Below are 24774 nucleotides of genomic sequence, written 5' to 3' on the forward strand. Positions count from 1 at the left end.
TAACCTTTCACCTTCAGGGAGGGAGGACACATATTGATCAGCCACGGCCATCAGTCTACTGCTCTACCTAGAACTAGGAACTCTAAGTCAGCATGTTGACAAGTAGCGGCTAACAACAGAAAACTAACCTCAGGGTATTCAATCAATAACACCTGGACTGTTTGCTTTGTCTATTGTCGTTTGGTCTCTAATCCAAGTAGACCTCATCAGATCTAGTCTTAGACTTAGATTGGTCACATCTAGTCTTAGACTTACATAAACTGGTCACATCAAGTCTTCGACTGTTTGGTTTGTCTTAGAAGATGTTTCACTCTCATCCAAGTAGACTTCATGAGTTCATGATCATAGACTTAGATTGGTCACATCTAGTCTTAGACTTAGATCGGTCATATCTAGTCTTAGACTTAGATCAGTCACATCTAGTCTTAGACTTAGATCAGTCACATCTAGGCTTAGACTTAGATCGGTCACATCTAGTCTTAGACTTAGATCGGTCACATCTAGTCTTAGACTTAGATCAGTCACATCTAGTCTTAGACTTAGATCGGTCACATCTAGTCTTAGACTTCGATCGGTCACATTTAGTCTTAGACTTAGATCGGTCATATCTAGTCTTAGACTTAGATCAGTCACATCTAGTCTTAGACTTAGATCAGTCACATCTAGTCTTAGACTTAGATCGGTCACATCTAGTCTTAGACGTAGATCGGTCACATCTAGTCTTAGACTTAGATCGGTCACATCTAGTCTTAGATTTAGATCGGTCACATCTAGTCTTAGACTTAGATTGGTCACATCTCGTCGTAGACTTAGATCGGTCACATCTAGTCTTAGACTTAGATCGGTCACATCTAGTCTTAGACTTCGATTGGTCACATCTAGTCTTAGACTTAGATTGGTCACATCTAGTCTTAGACTTCGATCGGTCACATCTAGTCTTAGACTTAGATCGGTCACATCTAGTTTTAGATTTAGATTGGTCACATCTAGTCTTAGACTTAGATTGGTCACATCTCATCATAGGCTTAGATCGGTCACATCTAGTCTTAGACTTAGATTGGTCACATCTAGTCTTAAACTTAGATCGGTCACATCCAGCCTTAGACTTAGATCAGTCACATTTAGTCTTAGTCTTAGCTCGGTCACATCTAGTCTTAGACTTAGATTGGTCACATCTAGTCTTAGACTTAGATTAGTCACATTTGTCTTCGACTTAGATCGGTCACATCTAGTCTTAGATTGTTTGGTTTGTCTTAGAAGATGTTTCACTCTCATCCAAGTAGACTTCATGAGTTCATGATCATAGATTTAGATTGGTCACATCTAGTCTTAGACTTAGATCAGTCACATCTAGCCTTAGACTTAGATCGGTCACATCTGGTCTTAGACTTAGATCAGTCACATCTAGTCTTAGACTTAGATTGGTCACATCTCGTCGTAGACTTAGATCAGTCACATCTAGTCTTAGACTTAGATTGGTCACATCTAGTCTTAGACTTAGATCGGTCATATCTAGTCTTAGACTTAGATTGGTCACATCTAGTCTTAGACTTAGATCGGTCATATCTAGTCTTAGACTTCGATTGATCACATCTAGTTTTAGACTTAGATTGGTCACATCTCGTCGTAGACTTAGATCGGTCACATCTAGTCTTAGACTTAGATTGGTCACATCTAGTCTTTGACTTAGATCGGTCACATCTAGTCTTAGATTGTTTGGTTTGTCTTAGAAGATGTTTCACTCTCATCCAAGTAGACTTCATGAGTTCATGATCATAGACTTAGATCGGTCACATCTAGTCTTAGACTTAGATCAGTCACATTTAGTCTTAGACTTAGCTCGGTCACATCTAGTCTTAGACTTAGATTGGTCACATCTAGTCTTAGACTTAGATTAGTCACATTTGTCTTCGACTTAGATCGGTCACATCTAGTCTTAGATTGTTTGGTTTGTCTTAGAAGATGTTTCACTCTCATCCAAGTAGACTTCATGAGTTCATGATCATAGATTTAGATTGGTCACATCTAGTCTTAGACTTAGATCAGTCACATCTAGCCTTAGACTTAGATCGGTCACATCTGGTCTTAGACTTAGATCAGTCACATCTAGTCTTAGACTTAGATTGGTCACATCTCGTCGTAGACTTAGATCAGTCACATCTAGTCTTAGACTTAGATCGGTCACATCTAGTCTTAGACTTAGATCGGTCACATCTGGTCTTAGACTTAGATCAGTCACATCTAGTCTTAGACTTAGATCGGTCACATCTAGTCTTAGACTTAGATCGGTCACATCTAGTCTTAGACTTAGATTGGTCACACCTACTCCTAGACTTAGATTGGTCACATATAGTCTTAGACTTCGATTGGTCACATCTAGTTTTAGACTTAGATTGGTCACATCTAGTCTTAGACTTAGAGTGGTCACATCTAGTCTTAGACTTAGATCGGTCACATCCAGTCTTAGACTTAGATCAGTGACATTTAGTGTTAGACTTAGATCGGTCACATCTAGTCTTAGACTTAGATCGGTCACATCTAGTCTTAAACTTCGATTGGTCACATCTAGTCTTAGACTTACATAAACTGGTCACATCAAGTCTTCGACTGTTTGGTTTGTCTTAGAAGATGTTTCATTCTCATCCAAGTAGACTTCATGAGTTCATGATCATAGACTTAGATCGGTCACATCTAGTCTTAGACTTAGATTGGTCACATCTAGTCTTAGACTTAGATTGGTCACACCTACTCCTAGACTTAGATTGGTCACATATAGTCTTAGACTTCGATTGGTCACATCTAGTTTTAGACTTAGATTGGTCACATCTAGTCTTAGACTTAGAGTGGTCACATCTAGTCTTAGACTTAGATCGGTCACATCCAGTCTTAGACTTATATCAGCGACATTTAGTGTTAGACTTAGATCGGTCACATCTAGTCTTAGACTTAGATCGGTCACATCTAGTCTTAAACTTCGATTGGTCACATCTAGTCTTAGACTTACATAAACTGGTCACATCAAGTCTTCGACTGTTTGGTTTGTCTTAGAAGATGTTTCATTCTCATCCAAGTAGACTTCATGAGTTCATGATCATAGACTTAGATTGGTCACATCTAGTCTTAGACTTAGATCGGTCACATCTAGTCTTAGACTTAGATCAGTCATATCTAGTCTTAGACTTAGATCGGTCAAATCTAGTCTTCGACTTAGATCGGTCACATCTAGTCTTAGACTTTTTAGTTTGTCTTAGAAGATGTTTCACTCTCATCCAAGTAGACTTCATGAGTTCATGATCATAGACTTAGATAGGTCACATCTAGTCTTAGACTTAGATCAGTCACATCTAGTCTTAGACTTAGATTGGTCACATATAGTCTTAGACTTAGATCGGTCACATCTAGTCTTAAGACTTAGATCGGTCACATCCAGTCTTAGACTTAGATCAGTTACATCTAGTCTTAGGCTTAGATCGGTCACATCTAGTCATAGACTTCGATTGGTCACATCTAGTCTTGGACTTAGATTGGTCACATCTAGTCTTCGACTTAGTTCGGTCACATCTAGTCTTAGATTGTTTGGTTTGTCTTAGAAGATGTTTCACTCTCATCCAAGTAGACTTCATGAGTTCATGATCATAGACTTAGATCGGTCACATCTAGTCTTAGACTTAGATTGGTCACATATAGGCTTAGACTTAGATTGGTCACACCTACTCCTAGACTTAGATTGGTAACATCTAGTCTTAGACTTCGATTGGTCACATCAAGTCTTCGACTTAGATTGGTCACATCTAGTCTTAGATTTAGATTGGTCACATCTAACCCTAACCCTAGTCTTAGACTTAGATCGGTCACATCCAGTCTTAGACTTAGATCAGTCACATTTAGTCTTAGACTTAGATCGGTCACATCTAGTCTTAGACTTAGATCGGTCACATCTAGTCTTAAACTTCGATTGGTCACATCTAGTCTTAGACTTACATAAACTGGTCACATCAAGTCTTCGACTGTTTGGTTTGTCTTAGAAGATGTTTCAGTCTCATCCAAGTAGACTTCATAAGTTCATGATCATAGACTTAGATCAGTCACATCTAGTCTTAGACTTAGATTGGTCACATCTAGTCTTAGACTTAGATCGGTCACATCCAGTCTTAGACTTAGATCAGTCACATTTAGTCTTAGACTTAGATCAGTCACATCTAGTCTTAGACTTAGATCGGTCACATCTAGTCTTAAACTTCGATTGGTCACATCTAGTCTTAGACTTACATAAACTGGTCACATCAAGTCTTCGACTGTTTGGTTTGTCTTAGAAGATGTTTCAGTCTCATCCAAGTAGACTTCATAAGTTCATGATCATAGACTTAGATCAGTCACATCTAGTCTTAGACTTAGATTGGTCACATCTAGTCTTAGACTTAGATCGGTCACATCCAGTCTTAGACTTAGATCAGTCACATTTAGTCTTAGACTTAGATCAGTCACATCTAGTCTTAGACTTAGATTGGTCACAACTAGTCTTAGACTTACATAAATTGGTCACATCAAGTCTTCGACTTAGATCGGTCACATCTAGTCTTAGATTGTTTGGTTTGTCTTAGAAGATGTTTCACTCTCATCCAAGTAGACTTCATGAGTTCATGATCATAGACTTAGATTGGTCACATCTAGTCTTAGACTTAGATCGGTCACATCTAGTCTTAGACTTAGATCAGTCACATCTAGTCTTAGACTTAGATCGGTCACATCCAGTCTTAGACTTAGATTGGTCACATCTAGTCTTAGACTTAGATCGGTCACATCCAGTCTTAGACTTAGATCAGTCACATTTAGTCTTAGACTTAGATCGGTCATATCTAGTCTTAGACTTAGATCGGTCACATCTAGTCTTAGACTTCGATTGGTCACATCTAGTCTTAGACTTAGATTGGTCACATCTAGTCTTCGACTTAGATCGGTCACATCTAGTCTTAGATTGTTTGGTTTGTCTTAGAAGATGTTTCACTCTCATCCAAGTAGACTTCATGAGTTCATGATCATAGACTTAGATCGGTCACATCTAGTCTTAGACTTAGATTGGTCACATATAGGCTTAGACTTAGATTGGTCACACCTACTCCTAGACTTAGATTGGTAACATCTAGTCTTAGACTTCGATTGGTCACATCAAGTCTTCGACTTAGATTGGTCACATCTAGTCTTAGATTTAGATTGGTCACATCTAACCCTAACCCTAGTCTTAGACTTAGATCGGTCACATCCAGTCTTAGACTTAGATCAGTCACATTTAGTCTTAGACTTAGATCGGTCACATCTAGTCTTAGACTTAGATCGGTCACATCTAGTCTTAAACTTCGATTGGTCACATCTAGTCTTAGACTTACATAAACTGGTCACATCAAGTCTTCGACTGTTTGGTTTGTCTTAGAAGATGTTTCAGTCTCATCCAAGTAGACTTCATAAGTTCATGATCATAGACTTAGATCAGTCACATCTAGTCTTAGACTTAGATTGGTCACATCTAGTCTTAGACTTAGATCGGTCACATCCAGTCTTAGACTTAGATCAGTCACATTTAGTCTTAGACTTAGATCAGTCACATCTAGTCTTAGACTTAGATCGGTCACATCTAGTCTTAAACTTCGATTGGTCACATCTAGTCTTAGACTTACATAAACTGGTCACATCAAGTCTTCGACTGTTTGGTTTGTCTTAGAAGATGTTTCAGTCTCATCCAAGTAGACTTCATAAGTTCATGATCATAGACTTAGATCAGTCACATCTAGTCTTAGACTTAGATTGGTCACATCTAGTCTTAGACTTAGATCGGTCACATCCAGTCTTAGACTTAGATCAGTCACATTTAGTCTTAGACTTAGATCAGTCACATCTAGTCTTAGACTTAGATTGGTCACAACTAGTCTTAGACTTACATAAATTGGTCACATCAAGTCTTCGACTTAGATCGGTCACATCTAGTCTTAGATTGTTTGGTTTGTCTTAGAAGATGTTTCACTCTCATCCAAGTAGACTTCATGAGTTCATGATCATAGACTTAGATCGGTCACATCTAGTCTTAGACTTAGATCAGTCACATCTAGTCTTAGACTTAGATTGGTCACATATAGTCTTAGACTTAGATCAGTCACATTTAGTCTTAGACTTAGATCGGTCATATCTAGTCTTAGACTTAGATTGGTCACATCTAGTCTTAGACTTCGATTGGTCACATCTAGTCTTAGACTTAGATTGGTCACATCTAGTCTTAGACTTAGACTGGTCACATCTAGTCCTAGACTTAGATGGTCACATATTGTCTTAAGTTAAAGTAGCAATGATTGTCACACACACACTAGGTGTGGTGAAATTTGTCCTCTGCATTCGACCCATCCCCTTGTTCACCCCCTGAGAGGTGAGGGGAGCAGTGGGCAGCGGCTGTGCCGCGCCTGGGAATAATTTTTGGTGATTTAACCCCCAATTCCAACCCTTGATGCTGAGTGCCAAGCAGGGAGGTAATGGCTCCCATTTTTATAGTCTTTGGTATGACTCGGCCGGGGTTTGAACTCACAGCCTACCTATCTCAGGGCGGACACTCTAACCACTAGGTCTTAGACCTAGATTGGTCACGTCTAGTCTTAGACTTAGATTATCAGATCTAGTCCTAGACTTAGCTTGGTCACATCTAGTCCTATACTTAGATTGGTAGACTAGATGTGACCAATCTAGTCTAAAACTTAGATTGGTAGACTAGATCTGGTCAATCTAAATTTAAGACCACATCTGGCCAATCTAAGTCTAAGACTAGATCTGACCAATAAAAGTCTAAAACTCGATGTGACCAATCTAAGTCAAAACAGTATTTTCTTGTTCAGCACAAATGAGATTTAGTTGGTTTCCATAAAAAAGGATTACGGTCTGGTAAAAAATAGCTGTTCTAATGGGAGTCAACGGGGCCCAAAAAGGTCCTAGGAGAAGGAGTGTATACTAGGAACACATTTGGGGTCCTCGGGGTGCACGAGGGTCAAGGAAGAAGGCCGGGTCACCTGGTAAGTGGCGTTGAAGCCTCGTCCGGGGCTGCGAGGCTTGGCCAGGTACAACACGCTCATCTGTCCCCGGCTGGACTCCAGCAAGGCGGGCCGGCGGTTGTTGTGATAGGACAGCACCTGCAGGAGGTGTTCGGCGCGGTGCAGGAGCCCGTCGTACACGTGCAGCGAGTCCCCGGGTCCCAGCTGCAGGTCCAGCTGCAGCACGATGGGCTTGGGGTCCTGCGTGTCCAACAGCCAGGAGCACCTCAGCTCCGCCGCCTCGCTCCGGTTGGCCCGGAAGAAGTCCGGGGAGGCGAAGGAGCCGTAGAAGTTCCCCAGGCGTTTGCCGCAGGTGTCGTCGGGGCAGCCCCGCTCGTCGGAGCCGTCGGGGCAGTCGCGGACTTTGTCGCAGCGCAGGACGGCGGGCAGGCAGCGGGTGGACTGCGCCGCCGTGCAGGCCAGGGCACCGGGGGGGCAGAGGCCGGGCCGGGCCTCGGTGGGGGGCGGCGAGCAGCTGCGCTCGTCGGAGGCGTCGCCGCACTCGTCCTGGCCGTTGCACTTCCAGGAGTGAGGAAGACATTTGCCGTTCCCGCACAGGAACTCGTCTGACTGGCAGCTGCTCTGACCCAGGTGACCTGCACACACCAGGACATCAAACCTGATATATCTGACCCAGGTGACCTGCACACACCAGGACATCAAACCTGATATATCTGACCCAGGTGACCTGCACACACCAGGACATCAAACCTGATATATCTGACCCAGGTGACCTGCACACACCAGGACATCAAACCTGATATATCTGACCCAGGTGACCTGCACACACCAGGACATCAAACCTAATATATCTGACCCAGGTGACCTGCACACACCAGGACATCAAACCTGATATATCTGACCCAGGTGACCTGCACACACCAGGACATCAAACCTGATATATCTGACCCAGGTGACCTGCACACACCAGGACATCAAACCTGATATATCTGACCCAGGTGACCTGCACACACCAGGACATCAAACCTGATATATCTGACCCAGGTGACCTGCACACACCAGGACATCAAACCTGATATCATATCTGACCCAGGTGACCTGCACACACCAGGACATCAAACCTAACTTCCTGGTAGCACAATAACTTCCTGGCTGCTTAGCTAACTTCCTTATAGTTTAGCTAACTTCCTGGAAGCCTAGCTAACTTCCTGGTAGCTTAGCTAACTTCCTGGTAGCTTAACTAACTTCCTGGTTGTGTAGCTAACTTCCTGGTAGCCCAACTAACTTCCTGGTAGCTTAGCTAACTTCCTGGTAGCGTAGCTAGCTTCTTGGTAGTCCAGCTCACTTCCGGGTAGCCCAACTAACTTCCTGGTAGCTTAGCTAACTTCCTGGCTGCTTAGCTAACTTCCTGGAAGCCTAGCTAACTTTACTGGTTGTGTAGCTAAGTTCCTGGCTACTCAGCTAACTTCCTTGTAGCTTAGCTAACTTCTTGGAAGCTTGGCTAACTTCCTGGTTGCTTAACTAACTTCCTGGTAGCGTAGCTAACTTCTTGGTAGTCCAGCTCACTTCCGGGTAGCCCAACTAACTTCCTGGTAGCTTAGCTAACTTCCTGGTTGCTTAGCTAACTTCCTTATAATTTAGCTAACTTCCTGGAAGCCTAGCTAACTTTACTGGTTGTGTAGCTAAGTTCCTGGCTACTCAGCTAACTTCCTTGTAGCTTAGCTAACTTCTTGGAAGCTTGGCTAACTTCCTGGTTGCTTAACTAACTTCCTGGTAGAGTAGCTAACTTCTTGGTAGTCCAGCTCACTTCCTGGTAGCCCAACTAACTTCCTGGTAGCTTAGCTAACTTCCTGGCTGCTTAGCTAACTTCCTTGTAGCTTAGCTAACTTCCTGGAAGCCTAGCTAACTTTACTGGTTGCTCAACTAACTTCCTGGTAGCTTAGCTAATTTCCTTGTGGATTAGCTAACTTCCTGGTTGCGTAGCTAACTTCCTGGCTGCTTAGCTAACTTCCTGGCTGCTTAGCTAACTTCCTTATAATTTAGCTAACTTCTTGGAAGCCTAGCTAACTTTACTGGTTGTGTGGCTAACTTCCTGGCTACTCAGCTAACTTCCTGGTAGCTTAGCTAACTTCCTTGTAGCTTAGCTAACTTCCTTGTAGCTTAGCTAACTTCTTGGAAGCTTGGCTAACTTCCTCGTTGCTTAGCTAACTTCCTGGTAGCGTAGCTAACTTCTTAGTAGTCCAGCTCACTTCCTGGTAGCCCAACTAACTTCCTGGTAGCTTAGCTAACTTCCTGGCTGCTTAGCTAACTTCCTTGTAGCTTAGCTAACTTCCTGGAAGCCTAGCTAACTTTACTGGTTGCTCAACTAACTTCCTGGTAGCTTAGCTAATTTCCTTGTGGATTAGCTAACTTCCTGGTTGCGTAGCTAACTTCCTGGCTGCTTAGCTAACTTCCTGGTAGCTTAACTAACTTCCTGGTTATGTAGCTAACTTCCTGGTAGCCCAACTAACTTCCTGGTAGCTTAGCTAACTTCCTGGTAGCGTAGCTAACTTCTTGGTAGGCCAGCTCACTTCCAAGTAGCCCAACTAACTTCCTGGTAGCTTAGCTAACTTCCTGGTAGCTTAGCTAACTTCCTAGCTGCTTAGCTAACTCCCTGGTTGCTTAGCTAACTTCCTGGAAGCTTAGCTAACTTTACTGGTTGTGTAGCTAACTTCTTGGCTACTCAGCTAACTTCCTTGTAGCTTAGCTAACTTCTTGGAAGCTTGGCTAACTTCCTGGTTGCTCAACTAACTTCCTGGTAGCTTGGCTAACTTCCTGGTAGCTTAGCTAACTTCCTTGTAGCTTAGCTAACTTATTGGAAGCTTGGCTAACTTCCTGGTTGCTTAACTAACTTCCTGGTAGCGTAGCTAACTTCTTGGTAGTCCAGCTCACTTCCTGGTAGCCCAACTAACTTCCTGGTAGCTTAGCTAACTTCCTGGCTGCTTAGCTAACTTCCTTGTAGCTTAGCTAACTTCCTGGAAGCCTAGCTAACTTTACTGGTTGCTCAACTAACTTCCTGGTAGCTTAGCTAATTTCCTTGTGGATTAGCTAACTTCCTGGTTGCGTAGCTAACTTCCTGGCTGCTTAGCTAACTTCCTGGCTGCTTAGCTAACTTCCTTATAATTTAGCTAACTTCCTGGAAGCCTAGCTAACTTTACTGGTTGTGTAGCTAACTTCCTGGCTACTCAGCTAACTTCCTTGTAGCTTAGCTAACTTCCTTGTAGCTTAGCTAACTTCCTTGTAGCTTAGCTAACTTCTTGGAAGCTTGGCTAACTTCCTGATTGCTTAACTAACTTCCTGGTAGCGTAGCTAACTTCTTGGTATTCCAGCTCACTTCCTGGTAGCCCAACTAACTTCCTGGTAGCTAAGCTAACTTACTGGCTGCTTAGCTAACTTCCTTGTAGCTTAGCTAACTTCCTGGAAGCCTAGCTAACTTTACTGGTTGCTCAACTAACTTCCTGGTAGCTTAGCTAACTTCCTTGTAGATGAGCTAACTTCCTGGTTGTGTAGCTAACTTCCTGGTAGCTTAGCTAACTTCCTGGTAACTTAACTAACCTCCTGGTTGTGTAGCTAACTTCCTGGTAGCCCAACTAACTTCCTGGTAGCTTAGCTAACTTCCTGGTAGCGTAGCTAACTTATTGGTAGTCCAGCTCACTTCCTGGTAGCCCAACTAACTTCCTGGTAGCTTAGCTAACTTCCTGGCTGCTTAGCTAACTTCCTTGTAGCTTAGCTAACTTCCTGGAAGCCTAGCTAACTTTACTGGTTGCTCAACTAACTTCCTGGTAGCTTAGCTAATTTCCTTGTGGATTAGCTAACTTCCTGGTTGCGTAGCTAACTTCCTGGCTGCTTAGCTAACTTCCTGGCTGCTTAGCTAACTTCCTTATAATTTAGCTAACTTCCTGGAAGCCTAGCTAACTTTACTGGTTGTGTGGCTAACTTCCTGGCTACTCAGCTAACTTCCTGGTAGCTTAGCTAACTTCCTTGTAGCTTAGCTAACTTCCTTGTAGCTTAGCTAACTTCTTGGAAGCTTGGCTAACTTCCTCGTTGCTTAGCTAACTTCCTGGTAGCGTAGCTAACTTCTTGGTAGTCCAGCTCACTTCCTGGTAGCCCAACTAACTTCCTGGTAGCTTAGCTAACTTCCTGGCTGCTTAGCTAACTTCCTTGTAGCTTAGCTAACTTCCTGGAAGCCTAGCTAACTTTACTGGTTGCTCAACTAACTTCCTGGTAGCTTAGCTAATTTCCTTGTAGATTAGCTAACTTCCTGGTTGTGTAGCTAACTTCCTGGTAGCTTAGCTAACTTCCTGGTAGCTTAACTAACTTCCTGGTTATGTAGCTAACTTCCTGGTAGCCCAACTAACTTCCTGGTAGCTTAGCTAACTTCCTGGTAGCGTAGCTAACTTCTTGGTAGGCCAGCTCACTTCCAAGTAGCCCAACTAACTTCCTGGTAGCTTAGCTAACTTCCTGGTAGCTTAGCTAACTTCCTAGCTGCTTAGCTAACTCCCTGGTTGCTTAGCTAACTTCCTGGAAGCTTAGCTAACTTTACTGGTTGTGTAGCTAACTTCTTGGCTACTCAGCTAACTTCCTTGTAGCTTAGCTAACTTCTTGGAAGCTTGGCTAACTTCCTGGTTGCTCAACTAACTTCCTGGTAGCTTGGCTAACTTCCTGGTAGCTTAGCTAACTTCCTTGTAGCTTAGCTAACTTATTGGAAGCTTGGCTAACTTCCTGGTTGCTTAACTAACTTCCTGGTAGCGTAGCTAACTTCTTGGTAGTCCAGCTCACTTCCTGGTAGCCCAACTAACTTCCTGGTAGCTTAGCTAACTTCCTGGCTGCTTAGCTAACTTCCTTGTAGCTTAGCTAACTTCCTGGAAGCCTAGCTAACTTTACTGGTTGCTCAACTAACTTCCTGGTAGTTTAGCTAATTTCCTTGTGGATTAGCTAACTTCCTGGTTGCGTAGCTAACTTCCTGGCTGCTTAGCTAACTTCCTGGCTGCTTAGCTAACTTCCTTATAATTTAGCTAACTTCCTGGAAGCCTAGCTAACTTTACTGGTTGTGTAGCTAACTTCCTGGCTACTCAGCTAACTTCCTTGTAGCTTAGCTAACTTCCTTGTAGCTTAGCTAACTTCCTTGTAGCTTAGCTAACTTCTTGGAAGCTTGGCTAACTTCCTGATTGCTTAACTAACTTCCTGGTAGCGTAGCTAACTTCTTGGTATTCCAGCTCACTTCCTGGTAGCCCAACTAACTTCCTGGTAGCTAAGCTAACTTCCTGGCTGCTTAGCTAACTTCCTTGTAGCTTAGCTAACTTCCTGGAAGCCTAGCTAACTTTACTGGTTGCTCAACTAACTTCCTGGTAGCTTAGCTAACTTCCTTGTAGATGAGCTAACTTCCTGGTTGTGTAGCTAACTTCCTGGTAGCTTAGCTAACTTCCTGGTAACTTAACTAACCTCCTGGTTGTGTAGCTAACTTCCTGGTAGCCCAACTAACTTCCTGGTAGCTTAGCTAACTTCCTGGTAGCGTAGCTAACTTATTGGTAGTCCAGCTCACTTCCTGGTAGCCCAACTAACTTCCTGGTAGCTTAGCTAACTTCCTGGCTGCTTAGCTAACTTCCTTGTAGCTTAGCTAACTTCCTGGAAGCCTAGCTAACTTTACTGGTTGCTCAACTAACTTCCTGGTAGCTTAGCTAATTTCCTTGTGGATTAGCTAACTTCCTGGTTGCGTAGCTAACTTCCTGGCTGCTTAGCTAACTTCCTGGCTGCTTAGCTAACTTCCTTATAATTTAGCTAACTTCCTGGAAGCCTAGCTAACTTTACTGGTTGTGTGGCTAACTTCCTGGCTACTCAGCTAACTTCCTGGTAGCTTAGCTAACTTCCTTGTAGCTTAGCTAACTTCCTTGTAGCTTAGCTAACTTCTTGGAAGCTTGGCTAACTTCCTCGTTGCTTAGCTAACTTCCTGGTAGCGTAGCTAACTTCTTGGTAGTCCAGCTCACTTCCTGGTAGCCCAACTAACTTCCTGGTAGCTTAGCTAACTTCCTGGCTGCTTAGCTAACTTCCTTGTAGCTTAGCTAACTTCCTGGAAGCCTAGCTAACTTTACTGGTTGCTCAACTAACTTCCTGGTAGCTTAGCTAATTTCCTTGTAGATTAGCTAACTTCCTGGTTGTGTAGCTAACTTCCTGGTAGCTTAGCTAACTTCCTGGTAGCTTAACTAACTTCCTGGTTATGTAGCTAACTTCCTGGTAGCCCAACTAACTTCCTGGTAGCTTAGCTAACTTCCTGGTAGCGTAGCTAACTTCTTGGTAGGCCAGCTCACTTCCAAGTAGCCCAACTAACTTCCTGGTAGCTTAGCTAACTTCCTGGTAGCTTAGCTAACTTCCTAGCTGCTTAGCTAACTCCCTGGTTGCTTAGCTAACTTCCTGGAAGCTTAGCTAACTTTACTGGTTGTGTAGCTAACTTCTTGGCTACTCAGCTAACTTCCTTGTAGCTTAGCTAACTTCTTGGAAGCTTGGCTAACTTCCTGGTTGCTCAACTAACTTCCTGGTAGCTTGGCTAACTTCCTGGTAGCTTAGCTAACTTCCTTGTAGCTTAGCTAACTTATTGGAAGCTTGGCTAACTTCCTGGTTGCTTAACTAACTTCCTGGTAGCGTAGCTAACTTCTTGGTAGTCCAGCTCACTTCCTGGTAGCCCAACTAACTTCCTGGTAGCTTAGCTAACTTCCTGGCTGCTTAGCTAACTTCCTTGTAGCTTAGCTAACTTCCTGGAAGCCTAGCTAACTTTACTGGTTGCTCAACTAACTTCCTGGTAGCTTAGCTAATTTCCTTGTGGATTAGCTAACTTCCTGGTTGCGTAGCTAACTTCCTGGCTGCTTAGCTAACTTCCTGGCTGCTTAGCTAACTTCCTTATAATTTAGCTAACTTCCTGGAAGCCTAGCTAACTTTACTGGTTGTGTAGCTAACTTCCTGGCTACTCAGCTAACTTCCTTGTAGCTTAGCTAACTTCCTTGTAGCTTAGCTAACTTCCTTGTAGCTTAGCTAACTTCTTGGAAGCTTGGCTAACTTCCTGATTGCTTAACTAACTTCCTGGTAGCGTAGCTAACTTCTTGGTATTCCAGCTCACTTCCTGGTAGCCCAACTAACTTCCTGGTAGCTAAGCTAACTTCCTGGCTGCTTAGCTAACTTCCTTGTAGCTTAGCTAACTTCCTGGAAGCCTAGCTAACTTTACTGGTTGCTCAACTAACTTCCTGGTAGCTTAGCTAACTTCCTTGTAGATGAGCTAACTTCCTGGTTGTGTAGCTAACTTCCTGGTAGCTTAGCTAACTTCCTGGTAACTTAACTAACCTCCTGGTTGTGTAGCTAACTTCCTGGTAGCCCAACTAACTTCCTGGTAGCTTAGCTAACTTCCTGGTAGCGTAGCTAACTTATTGGTAGTCCAGCTCACTTCCTGGTAGCCCAACTAACTTCCTGGTAGCTTAGCTAACTTCCTGGCTGCTTAGCTAACTTCCTTGTAGCTTAGCTAACTTCCTGGAAGCCTAGCTAACTTTACTGGTTGCTCAACTAACTTCCTGGTAGCTTAGCTAATTTCCTTGTGGATTAGCTAACTTCCTGGTTGCGTAGCTAACTTCCTGGCTGCTTAGCTAACTTCCTGGCTGCTTAGCTAACTTCCTTATAATTTAGCTAACTTCCTGGAAGCCTAGCTAACTTTACTGGTTGTGTGGCTAACTTCCTGGCTACTCAGCTAACTTCCTGGTAGCTTAGCTAACTTCCTTGTAGCTTAGCTAACTTCCTTGTAGCTTAGCTAACTTCTTGGAAGCTTGGCTAACTTCCTCGTTGCTTAGCTAACTTCCTGGTAGCGTAGCTAACTTCTTGGTAGTCCAGCTCACTTCCTGGTAGCCCAACTAACTTCCTGGTAGCTTAGCTAACTTCCTGGCTGCTTAGCTAACTTCCTTGTAGCTTAGCTAACTTCCTGGAAGCCTAGCTAACTTTACTGGTTGCTCAACTAACTTCCTGGTAGCTTAGCTAATTTCCTTGTAGATTAGCTAACTTCCTGGTTGTGTAGCTAACTTCCTGGTAGCTTAACTAACTTCCTGGTTATGTAGCTAACTTCCTGGTAGCCCAACTAACTTCCTGGTAGCTTAGCTAACTTCCTGGTAGCGTAGCTAACTTCTTGGTAGGCCAGCTCACTTCCAAGTAGCCCAACTAACTTCCTGGTAGCTTAGCTAACTTCCTGGTAGCTTAGCTAACTTCCTAGCTGCTTAGCTAACTCCCTGGTTGCTTAGCTAACTTCCTGGAAGCTTAGCTAACTTTACTGGTTGTGTAGCTAACTTCTTGGCTACTCAGCTAACTTCCTTGTAGCTTAGCTAACTTCTTGGAAGCTTGGCTAACTTCCTGGTTGCTCAACTAACTTCCTGGTAGCTTGGCTAACTTCCTGGTAGCTTAGCTAACTTCCTTGTAGCTTAGCTAACTTATTGGAAGCTTGGCTAACTTCCTGGTTGCTTAACTAACTTCCTGGTAGCGTAGCTAACTTCTTGGTAGTCCAGCTCACTTCCTGGTAGCCCAACTAACTTCCTGGTAGCTTAGCTAACTTCCTGGCTGCTTAGCTAACTTCCTTGTAGCTTAGCTAACTTCCTGGAAGCCTAGCTAACTTTACTGGTTGCTCAACTAACTTCCTGGTAGCTTAGCTAATTTCCTTGTGGATTAGCTAACTTCCTGGTTGCGTAGCTAACTTCCTGGCTGCTTAGCTAACTTCCTGGCTGCTTAGCTAACTTCCTTATAATTTAGCTAACTTCCTGGAAGCCTAGCTAACTTTACTGGTTGTGTAGCTAACTTCCTGGCTACTCAGCTAACTTCCTTGTAGCTTAGCTAACTTCCTTGTAGCTTAGCTAACTTCCTTGTAGCTTAGCTAACTTCTTGGAAGCTTGGCTAACTTCCTGATTGCTTAACTAACTTCCTGGTAGCGTAGCTAACTTCTTGGTATTCCAGCTCACTTCCTGGTAGCCCAACTAACTTCCTGGTAGCTAAGCTAACTTCCTGGCTGCTTAGCTAACTTCCTTGTAGCTTAGCTAACTTCCTGGAAGCCTAGCTAACTTTACTGGTTGCTCAACTAACTTCCTGGTAGCTTAGCTAACTTCCTTGTAGATGAGCTAACTTCCTGGTTGTGTAGCTAACTTCCTGGTAGCTTAGCTAACTTCCTGGTAACTTAACTAACCTCCTGGTTGTGTAGCTAACTTCCTGGTAGCCCAACTAACTTCCTGGTAGCTTAGCTAACTTCCTGGTAGCGTAGCTAACTTATTGGTAGTCCAGCTCACTTCCTGGTAGCCCAACTAACTTCCTGGTAGCTTAGCTAACTTCCTGGCTGCTTAGCTAACTTCCTTGTAGCTTAGCTAACTTCCTGGAAGCCTAGCTAACTTTACTGGTTGCTCAACTAACTTCCTGGTAGCTTAGCTAATTTCCTTGTGGATTAGCTAACTTCCTGGTTGCGTAGCTAACTTCCTGGCTGCTTAGCTAACTTCCTGGCTGCTTAGCTAACTTCCTTATAATTTAGCTAACTTCCTGGAAGCCTAGCTAACTTTACTGGTTGTGTGGCTAACTTCCTGGCTACTCAGCTAACTTCCTGGTAGCTTAGCTAACTTCCTTGTAGCTTAGCTAACTTCCTTGTAGCTTAGCTAACTTCTTGGAAGCTTGGCTAACTTCCTCGTTGCTTAGCTAACTTCCTGGTAGCGTAGCTAACTTCTTGGTAGTCCAGCTCACTTCCTGGTAGCCCAACTAACTTCCTGGTAGCTTAGCTAACTTCCTGGCTGCTTAGCTAACTTCCTTGTAGCTTAGCTAACTTCCTGGAAGCCTAGCTAACTTTACTGGTTGCTCAACTAACTTCCTGGTAGCTTAGCTAATTTCCTTGTAGATTAGCTAACTTCCTGGTTGTGTAGCTAACTTCCTGGTAGCTTAGCTAACTTCCTGGTAGCTTAACTAACTTCCTGGTTATGTAGCTAACTTCCTGGTAGCCCAACTAACTTCCTGGTAGCTTAGCTAACTTCCTGGTAGCGTAGCTAACTTCTTGGTAGGCCAGCTCACTTCCAAGTAGCCCAACTAACTTCCTGGTAGCTTAGCTAACTTCCTGGTAGCTTAGCTAACTTCCTAGCTGCTTAGCTAACTCCCTGGTTGCTTAGCTAACTTCCTGGAAGCTTAGCTAACTTTACTGGTTGTGTAGCTAACTTCTTGGCTACTCAGCTAACTTCCTTGTAGCTTAGCTAACTTCTTGGAAGCTTGGCTAACTTCCTGGTTGCTCAACTAACTTCCTGGTAGCTTGGCTAACTTCCTGGTAGCTTAGCTAACTTCCTTGTAGCTTAGCTAACTTATTGGAAGCTTGGCTAACTTCCTGGTTGCTTAACTAACTTCCTGGTAGCGTAGCTAACTTCTTGGTAGTCCAGCTCACTTCCTGGTAGCCCAACTAACTTCCTGGTAGCTTAGCTAACTTCCTGGCTGCTTAGCTAACTTCCTTGTAGCTTAGCTAACTTCCTGGAAGCCTAGCTAACTTTACTGGTTGCTCAACTAACTTCCTGGTAGCTTAGCTAATTTCCTTGTGGATTAGCTAACTTCCTGGTTGCGTAGCTAACTTCCTGGCTGCTTAGCTAACTTCCTGGCTGCTTAGCTAACTTCCTTATAATTTAGCTAACTTCCTGGAAGCCTAGCTAACTTTACTGGTTGTGTAGCTAACTTCCTGGCTACTCAGCTAACTTCCTTGTAGCTTAGCTAACTTCCTTGTAGCTTAGCTAACTTCCTTGTAGCTTAGCTAACTTCTTGGAAGCTTGGCTAACTTCCTGATTGCTTAACTAACTTCCTGGTAGCGTAGCTAACTTCTTGGTATTCCAGCTCACTTCCTGGTAGCCCAACTAACTTCCTGGTAGCTAAGCTAACTTCCTGGCTGCTTAGCTAACTTCCTTGTAGCTTAGCTAACTTCCTGGAAGCCTAGCTAACTTTACTGGTTGCTCAACTAACTTCCTGGTAGCTTAGCTAACTTCCTTGTAGATGAGCTAACTTCCTGGTTGTGTAGCTAACTTCCTGGTAGCTTAGCTAACTTCCTGGTAACTTAACTAACCTCCTGGTTGTGTAGCTAACTTCCTGGTAGCCCAACTAACTTCCTGGTAGCTTAGCTAACTTCCTGGTAGCGTAGCTAACTTATTGGTAGTCCAGCTCACTTCCTGGTAGCCCAACTAACTTCCTGGTAGCTTAGCTAACTTCCTGGCTGCTTAGCTAACTTCCTTGTAGCTTAGCTAACTTCCTGGAAGCCTAGCTAAATTTACTGGTTGCTCAATTAACTTCCTGGTAGCTTAGCTAATTTCCTTGTAGATTAGCTAACTTCCTGGTTGTTTAGCTAACTTCCTGGCTGCTTCGCTAACTTCCTTACAGTTTAGCTCACTTCCTGGAAGCCTAGCTAACTTTACTGGTTGTGTAGCTAACTTCCTGGCTACTCAGCTAACTTCCTTGTAGCTTAGCTAACTTCCTTGTAGCTTAGCTAACTTCTTGGAAGCTTGGCTAACTTCCTGGTTGCTCAACTAACTTCCTGGTAGCTTAGCTAACTTCCTTGTAGATTAGCTAACTTCCTGGTTGTGTAGCTAACTTCCTGGTAGCTTAGCTAACTTCCTGGTAGCTTAACTAACTTCCTGGTTGTGTAGCTAACTTCCTGGTAGCCCAACTAACTTCCTGGTAGCTTAGCTAACTTCCGGTAGCGTAGCTAACTTCTTGGTAGTCCAGCTCTCTTCCTGGTAGCCCAAATAACTTCCTGGTAGCTTAGCTAACTTCCTGGCTGCTTAGCTAACTTCCTGGCTGCTTCGCTAACTTCCTTATAGTTTAGCTCACTTCCTGGAAGCCTAGCTAACTTTACTGATTGTGTAGCTAACTTCCTGGCTACTCAGCTAACTTCCTTGTAGCTTAGCTAACTTCCTTGTAGCTATGCTAACTTCGTGGAAGCTTGGCTAACTTCCTGGTTGCTCAACTAACTTCCTGGTAGCGTAGCTAACTTCTTGGTAGTCCAGCTCACTTCCTGGTAGCTTAGCTAACTTCCTGGCTGCTTAGCTAACTTCCTTGTAGCTTAGCTAACTTCCTGGAAGCCTAGCTAACTTTACTGGTTGCTCAACTAACTTCCTGGTAGCTTAGCTAACTTCCTGGTTGTGTAGCTAACTTCCTGGTAGCGTAGCTAACTTCTTGGTAGGCCAGCTCACTTCCAAGTAGCCCAACTAACTTCCTGGTAGCTTAGCTAACTTCCTGGTAGCTTAGCTAACTTCCTAGCTGCTTAGCTAACTCCCTGGTTGCTTAGCTAACTTCCTGGAATCTTAGCTAACTTTACTGGTTGTGTAGCTAACTTCTTGGCTACTCAGCTAACTTCCTTGTAGCTTAGCTAACTTCTTGGAAGCTTGGCTAACTTCCTGGTTGCTCAACTAACTTCCTGGTAGCTTGGCTAACTTCCTGGTGGCTTAGCTAACTTCCTTGTAGCTTAGCTAACTTATTGGAAGCTTGGCTAACTTCCTGGTTGCTTAACTAACTTCCTGGTAGCGTAGCTAACTTCTTGGTAGTCCAGCTCACTTCCTGGTAGCCCAACTAACTTCCTGGTAGCTTAGCTAACTTCCTGGCTGCTTAGCTAACTTCCTTGTAGCTTAGCTAACTTCCTGGAAGCCTAGCTAACTTTACTGGTTGCTCAACTAACTTCCTGGTAGCTTAGCTAATTTCCTTGTGGATTAGCTAACTTCCTGGTTGCGTAGCTAACTTCCTGGCTGCTTAGCTAACTTCCTTATAATTTAGCTAACTTCCTGGAAGCCTAGCTAACTTTACTGGTTGTGTAGCTAACTTCCTGGCTACTCAGCTAACTTCCTTGTAGCTTAGCTAACTTCTTGGAAGCTTGGCTAACTTCCTGGTTGCTTAACTAACTTCCTGGTAGCGTAGCTAACTTCTTGGTAGTCCAGCTCACTTCCTGGTAGCCCAACTAACTTCCTGGTAGCTTAGCTAACTTCCTGGCTGCTTAGCTAACTTCCTTGTAGCTTAGCTAACTTCCTGGAAGCCTAGCTAACTTTACTGGTTGCTCAACTAACTTCCTGGTAGCTTAGCTAATTTCCTTGTAGATGAGCTAACTTCCTGGTTGTGTAGCTAACTTCCTGGTAGCTTAGCTAACTTCCTGGTAACTTAACTAACCTCCTGGTTGTGTAGCTAACTTCCTGGTAGCCCAACTAACTTCCTGGTAGCTTAGCTAACTTCCTGGTAGCGTAGCTAACTTATTGGTAGTCCAGCTCACTTCCTGGTAGCCCAACTAACTTCCTGGTAGCTTAGCTAACTTCCTGGCTGCTTAGCTAACTTCCTTGTAGATTAGCTAACTTCCTGGTTGTGTAGCTAACTTCCTGGCTGCTTCGCTAACTTCCTTACAGTTTAGCTCACTTCCTGGAAGCCTAGCTAACTTTACTGGTTGTGTAGCTAACTTCCTGGCTACTCAGCTAACTTCCTTGTAGCTTAGCTAACTTCCTTGTAGCTATGCTAACTTCGTGGAAGCTTGGCTAACTTCCTGGTTGCTCAACTAACTTCCTGGTAGCGTAGCTAACTTCTTGGTAGTCCAGCTCACTTCCTGGTAGCTTAGCTAACTTCCTGGCTGCTTAGCTAACTTCCTTGTAGCTTAGCTAACTTCCTGGAAGCCTAGCTAACTTTACTGGTTGCTCAACTAACTTCCTGGTAGCTTAGCTAACTTCCTGGTTGTGTAGCTAACTTCCTGGTAGCTTAGCTAACTTCCTGGTAGCTTAACTAACCTCCTGGTTGTGTAGCTAACTTCCTGGTAGCCCAACTAACTTCCTGGTAGCTTAGCTAACTTCCTGGTAGCGTAGCTAACTTCTTGGTAGTCCAGCTCACTTCCTGGTAGCCCAACTAACTTCCTGGCTGCTTAGCTAACTTCCTTATAGTTTAGCTAACTTCCTGGAAGCCTAGCTACCTTTACTGGTTGTGTAGCTAACTTCCTGGCTACTCAGCTAACTTCCTTGTAGCTTAGCTAACTTCCTTGTAGCTATGCTAACTTCGTGGAAGCTTGGCTAACTTCCTGGTTGCTCAACTAACTTCCTGGTAGCGTAGCTAACTTCTTGGTAGTCCAGCTCACTTCCTGGTAGCTTAGCTAACTTCCTGGCTGCTTAGCTAACTTCCTTGTAGCTTAGCTAACTTCCTGGAAGCCTAGCTAACTTTACTGGTTGCTCAACTAACTTCCTGGTAGCTTAGCTAACTTCCTGGTTGTGTAGCTAACTTCCTGGTAGCTTAGCTAACTTCCTGGTAGCTTAACTAACCTCCTGGTTGTGTAGCTAACTTCCTGGTAGCCCAACTAACTTCCTGGTAGCTTAGCTAACTTCCTGGTAGCGTAGCTAACTTCTTGGTAGTCCAGCTCACTTCCTGGTAGCCCAACTAACTTCCTGGCTGCTTAGCTAACTTCCTTATAGTTTAGCTAACTTCCTGGAAGCCTAGCTACCTTTACTGGTTGTGTAGCTAACTTCCTGGCTACTCAGCTAACTTCCTTGTAGCTTAGCTAACTTCCTTGTAGCTTAGCTAACTTCTTGGAAGCTTGGCTAACTTCCTGGTTGCCCAACTAACTTCCTGGTAGCTTAGCTAACTTCCTTTTAGATTAGCTAACTTCCTGGTTGTGTAGCTAACTTCCTGGCTGCTTAGCTAACTTCCTTATAGTTTAGCTAACTTCCTGGAAAGCCTCGCTAATTTCCTGGTAGCCAAACTAACTTCCTGGTAGCTCAGCTAACTTCCTTGTAGATTTGTTAACTTCCTGGTAGCTTAGCTAACTTCCTGGTAGCCAAACTAACTTCCTGGTAGCTCAGCTAACTTCCTTGTAGATTTGTTAATTTCCTGGTAGCCTAGCTAACTTCCTGGTTGTGTAGTTAACTTCCTGGTTGTGTGGCTAACTTCCTGGTTGTGTAGCTAACTTCCTGGTTGTGTTGTTAACTTCCTGGTTGTGTAGCCAACTTCCTGGTAGCCTAGCTAACTTCCTGGTTGTGTAGTTAACTTCCTGGTTGTGTAGCTAACTTCCTGGTAGCCTTGCTCACTTCCTGGTAGTTTGGCAAACTTCCTGGTAGCCCGGCTAACTTTTTGGTAACCTAGCTAACTCTCTTGTAGTGTAGCTCACTTCCTGGAAGCCTGGCTAACTTTTTGGTAGCTTAGCTAACTTCTCTGTAGATTAGCTAACTTCCTGGCTGCTTAGCTAACTTCCTGGAAGCCTAGCTAACTTCCTGGTAGCTTAGCTTACTTCCTGGTAGCTTAGCTAACTTCCTGATAGCCCTGATAACTCTCTAGTTGCCTGGCTAAGTTCTTCTAACAAACACAATGTCAATATGGTATCAGGACAGCCCCGTATCGACGTTGACCTCGGGAAGACATGAAGGTACGTTAGCACGTTAGCACGTTAGCTCACCTTTGATGTAGGACAGGTGGAAACCCTGAGCTAGTCCTGAACTGTTGGCCTGGGAGTGAAAGAACAACCACACGCGCCCCCTGCTGGAGATGAAGGGCGGCGGCCTGCTGGATCCACAGAGTCTGGACTCGGCCCGCCAGACCGTGGAGGTGACCAGCAGCCAGTCTCCGTCCTCGCAGCTCCCGGACTGTCCCACGTCAAACACCCGGAAACTGTACGGCGGGACCAGGAGCGTTTAGAGTGGGCACGGAGCGGGTGTGACGCAGGTGTGCTCACCTGATGGTGAGGACCTCCCCGTGGCCCCCCTGGATGTGCCAGCTGCAGTTGGCGCCTGGCGGGTAGTTGACGGGCCAGGAGGGGCTGTAGATCACACCCCTGCGCTCCGTGTGCACCTCCACCCGCTCGCCACACCCTGCTGGACGTGCACACACACTGCAGCGTCAAGTCTTCTGATAACTTCCTGGTAGTCCAGATAACTTCCTGGTAGTCCAGCTAACTTCCTGGTAGTTTAACTAACTTCTTGGTAGTCCAGATAACTTCTGGGTAGTCCAGCTAACTTCCTGGTAGTCCAGCTAACTTCTTGGTAGTCCAGCTAACTTCCTGGTAGTTTAACTAACTTCTTGGTAGTCCAGCTAACTTCCTGGTAGTTTAACTAACTTCTTGGTAGTCCAGCTAACTTCCTGGTAGCTTAGCTGACATCTTGGTAGTCCAGCTAACTTTCTGGTAGTCCAGATAACTTCTGGGTAGTCCAGATAACTTCCTGGTAGTCCAGCTAACTTATTGGTAGTCCAGCTAACTTCCTGGTAGTCCAGCTAACTTCCTGGTAGTTTAACTAACTTCTTGGTAGTCCAGCTAACTTCCTGGTAGTTTAGCTGACATCCTGGTAGTCCAGCTAACTTTCTGGTAGTCCAGCTAACTTCTTGGTAGTCCAGATAACTTCCTGGTAGTCCAGCTAACTTCCTGGTAGTCCAGCTAACTTCTTGGTAGTCCAGATAACTTCCTGGTAGTCCAGATAACTTCTGGGTAGTCCAGCTAACTTCCTGGTAGTCCAGCTAACTTCTTGGTATTCCAGCTAACTTCCTGGTAGTCCAGCTAACTTCCTGGTAGTTTAACTAACTTCTTGGTAGTCCAGATAACTTCTGGGTAGTCCAGCTAACTTCCTGGTAGTCCAGCTAACTTCTTGGTAGTCCAGCTAACTTCCTGGTAGTTTAGCTGACATCCTGGTAGTCCAGCTAACTTTCTGGTAGTCCAGTTAACTTCCTGGTAGTCCAGATAACTTCCTGGTAGTCCAGATAACTTCTGGGTAGTCCAGCTAACTTCCTGGTAGTCCAGCTAACTTCTGGGTAGTCCAGCTAACTTCCTGGTAGTCCAGCTAACTTCTTGGTAGTCCAGCTAACTTCCTGGTAGTTTAACTAACTTCTTGGTAGTCCAGCTAACTTCTTGGTAGTCCAGCTAACTTCCTGGTAGTTTAACTAACTTCTTGGTAGTCCAGCTAACTTCCTGGTAGCTTAGCTGACATCTTGGTAGTCCAGCTAACTTTCTGGTAGTCCAGCTAACTTCTTGGTAGTCCAGATAACTTCCTGGTAGTCCAGATAACTTCTGGGTAGTCCAGCTAACTTCCTGGTAGTCCAGCTAACTTATTGGTAGTCCAACTAAATTCCTGGTTGTCCAGATAACTTCTGGGTAGTCCAGCTAACTTTCTGGTAGACCAGCTAACTTCTTGGTAGTCCAGCTAACTTCTTGGTAGTCCAGCTAACTTCCTGGTAGTTTAACTAACTTCTTGGTAGTCCAGCTAACTTCCTGGTAGCTTAGCTGACATCTTGGTAGTCAAGCTAACTTTCTGGTAGTCCAGCTAACTTCCTGGTAGTCCATATAACTTCCTGGTAGTCCAGATAACTTCCTGGTAGTCCAGATAACTTCTGGGTAGTCCAGCTAACTTCCTGGTAGTCCAGCTAGCTAACTTCTTGGTATTCCAGCTAACTTCCTGGTAGTTTAACTAACTTCTTGGTAGTCCAGCTAACTTCCTGGTAGCTTAGCTGACATCTTGGTAGTCCAGCTAACTTTCTGGTAGTCCAGCTAACTTCTTGGTAGTCCAGATAACTTCCTGGTAGTCCAGATAACTTCTGGGTAGTCCAGCTAACTTCCTGGTAGTCCAGCTAACTTATTGGTAGTCCAACTAAATTCCTGGTTGTCCAGATAACTTCTGGGTAGTCCAGCTAACTTTCTGGTAGACCAGCTAACTTCTTGGTAGTCCAGCTAACTTCTTGGTAGTCCAGCTAACTTCCTGGT

The 24774-nt window shown here is 44.2% G+C and overlaps 1 protein-coding gene across 1 annotated transcript in view; it reads right to left on the minus strand.

Moving 5' to 3' along the window:
- LOC133608234 (low-density lipoprotein receptor-related protein 3-like) overlaps positions 1-24774 on the minus strand; it is a 40207-nt gene that overhangs the window by 7254 nt on the left and 8179 nt on the right. Inside the window, exons 2-5 of the mRNA XM_061963438.1 lie at positions 22762-22900; positions 22486-22697; positions 7044-7660; positions 1-11 (exon numbers count right to left, since the gene is read on the minus strand). The exon at positions 1-11 is cut by the window's left edge and continues 462 nt beyond it. Coding sequence (XP_061819422.1) covers positions 1-11; positions 7044-7660; positions 22486-22697; positions 22762-22900 — 979 coding nt within the window. The remainder of the gene's footprint in view (positions 12-7043; positions 7661-22485; positions 22698-22761; positions 22901-24774) is intronic.

Source organism: Nerophis lumbriciformis, linkage group LG06 (genome assembly GCF_033978685.3).
Source record: "Nerophis lumbriciformis linkage group LG06, RoL_Nlum_v2.1, whole genome shotgun sequence".
NCBI classification, from domain to species: domain Eukaryota; kingdom Metazoa; phylum Chordata; class Actinopteri; order Syngnathiformes; family Syngnathidae; genus Nerophis; species Nerophis lumbriciformis.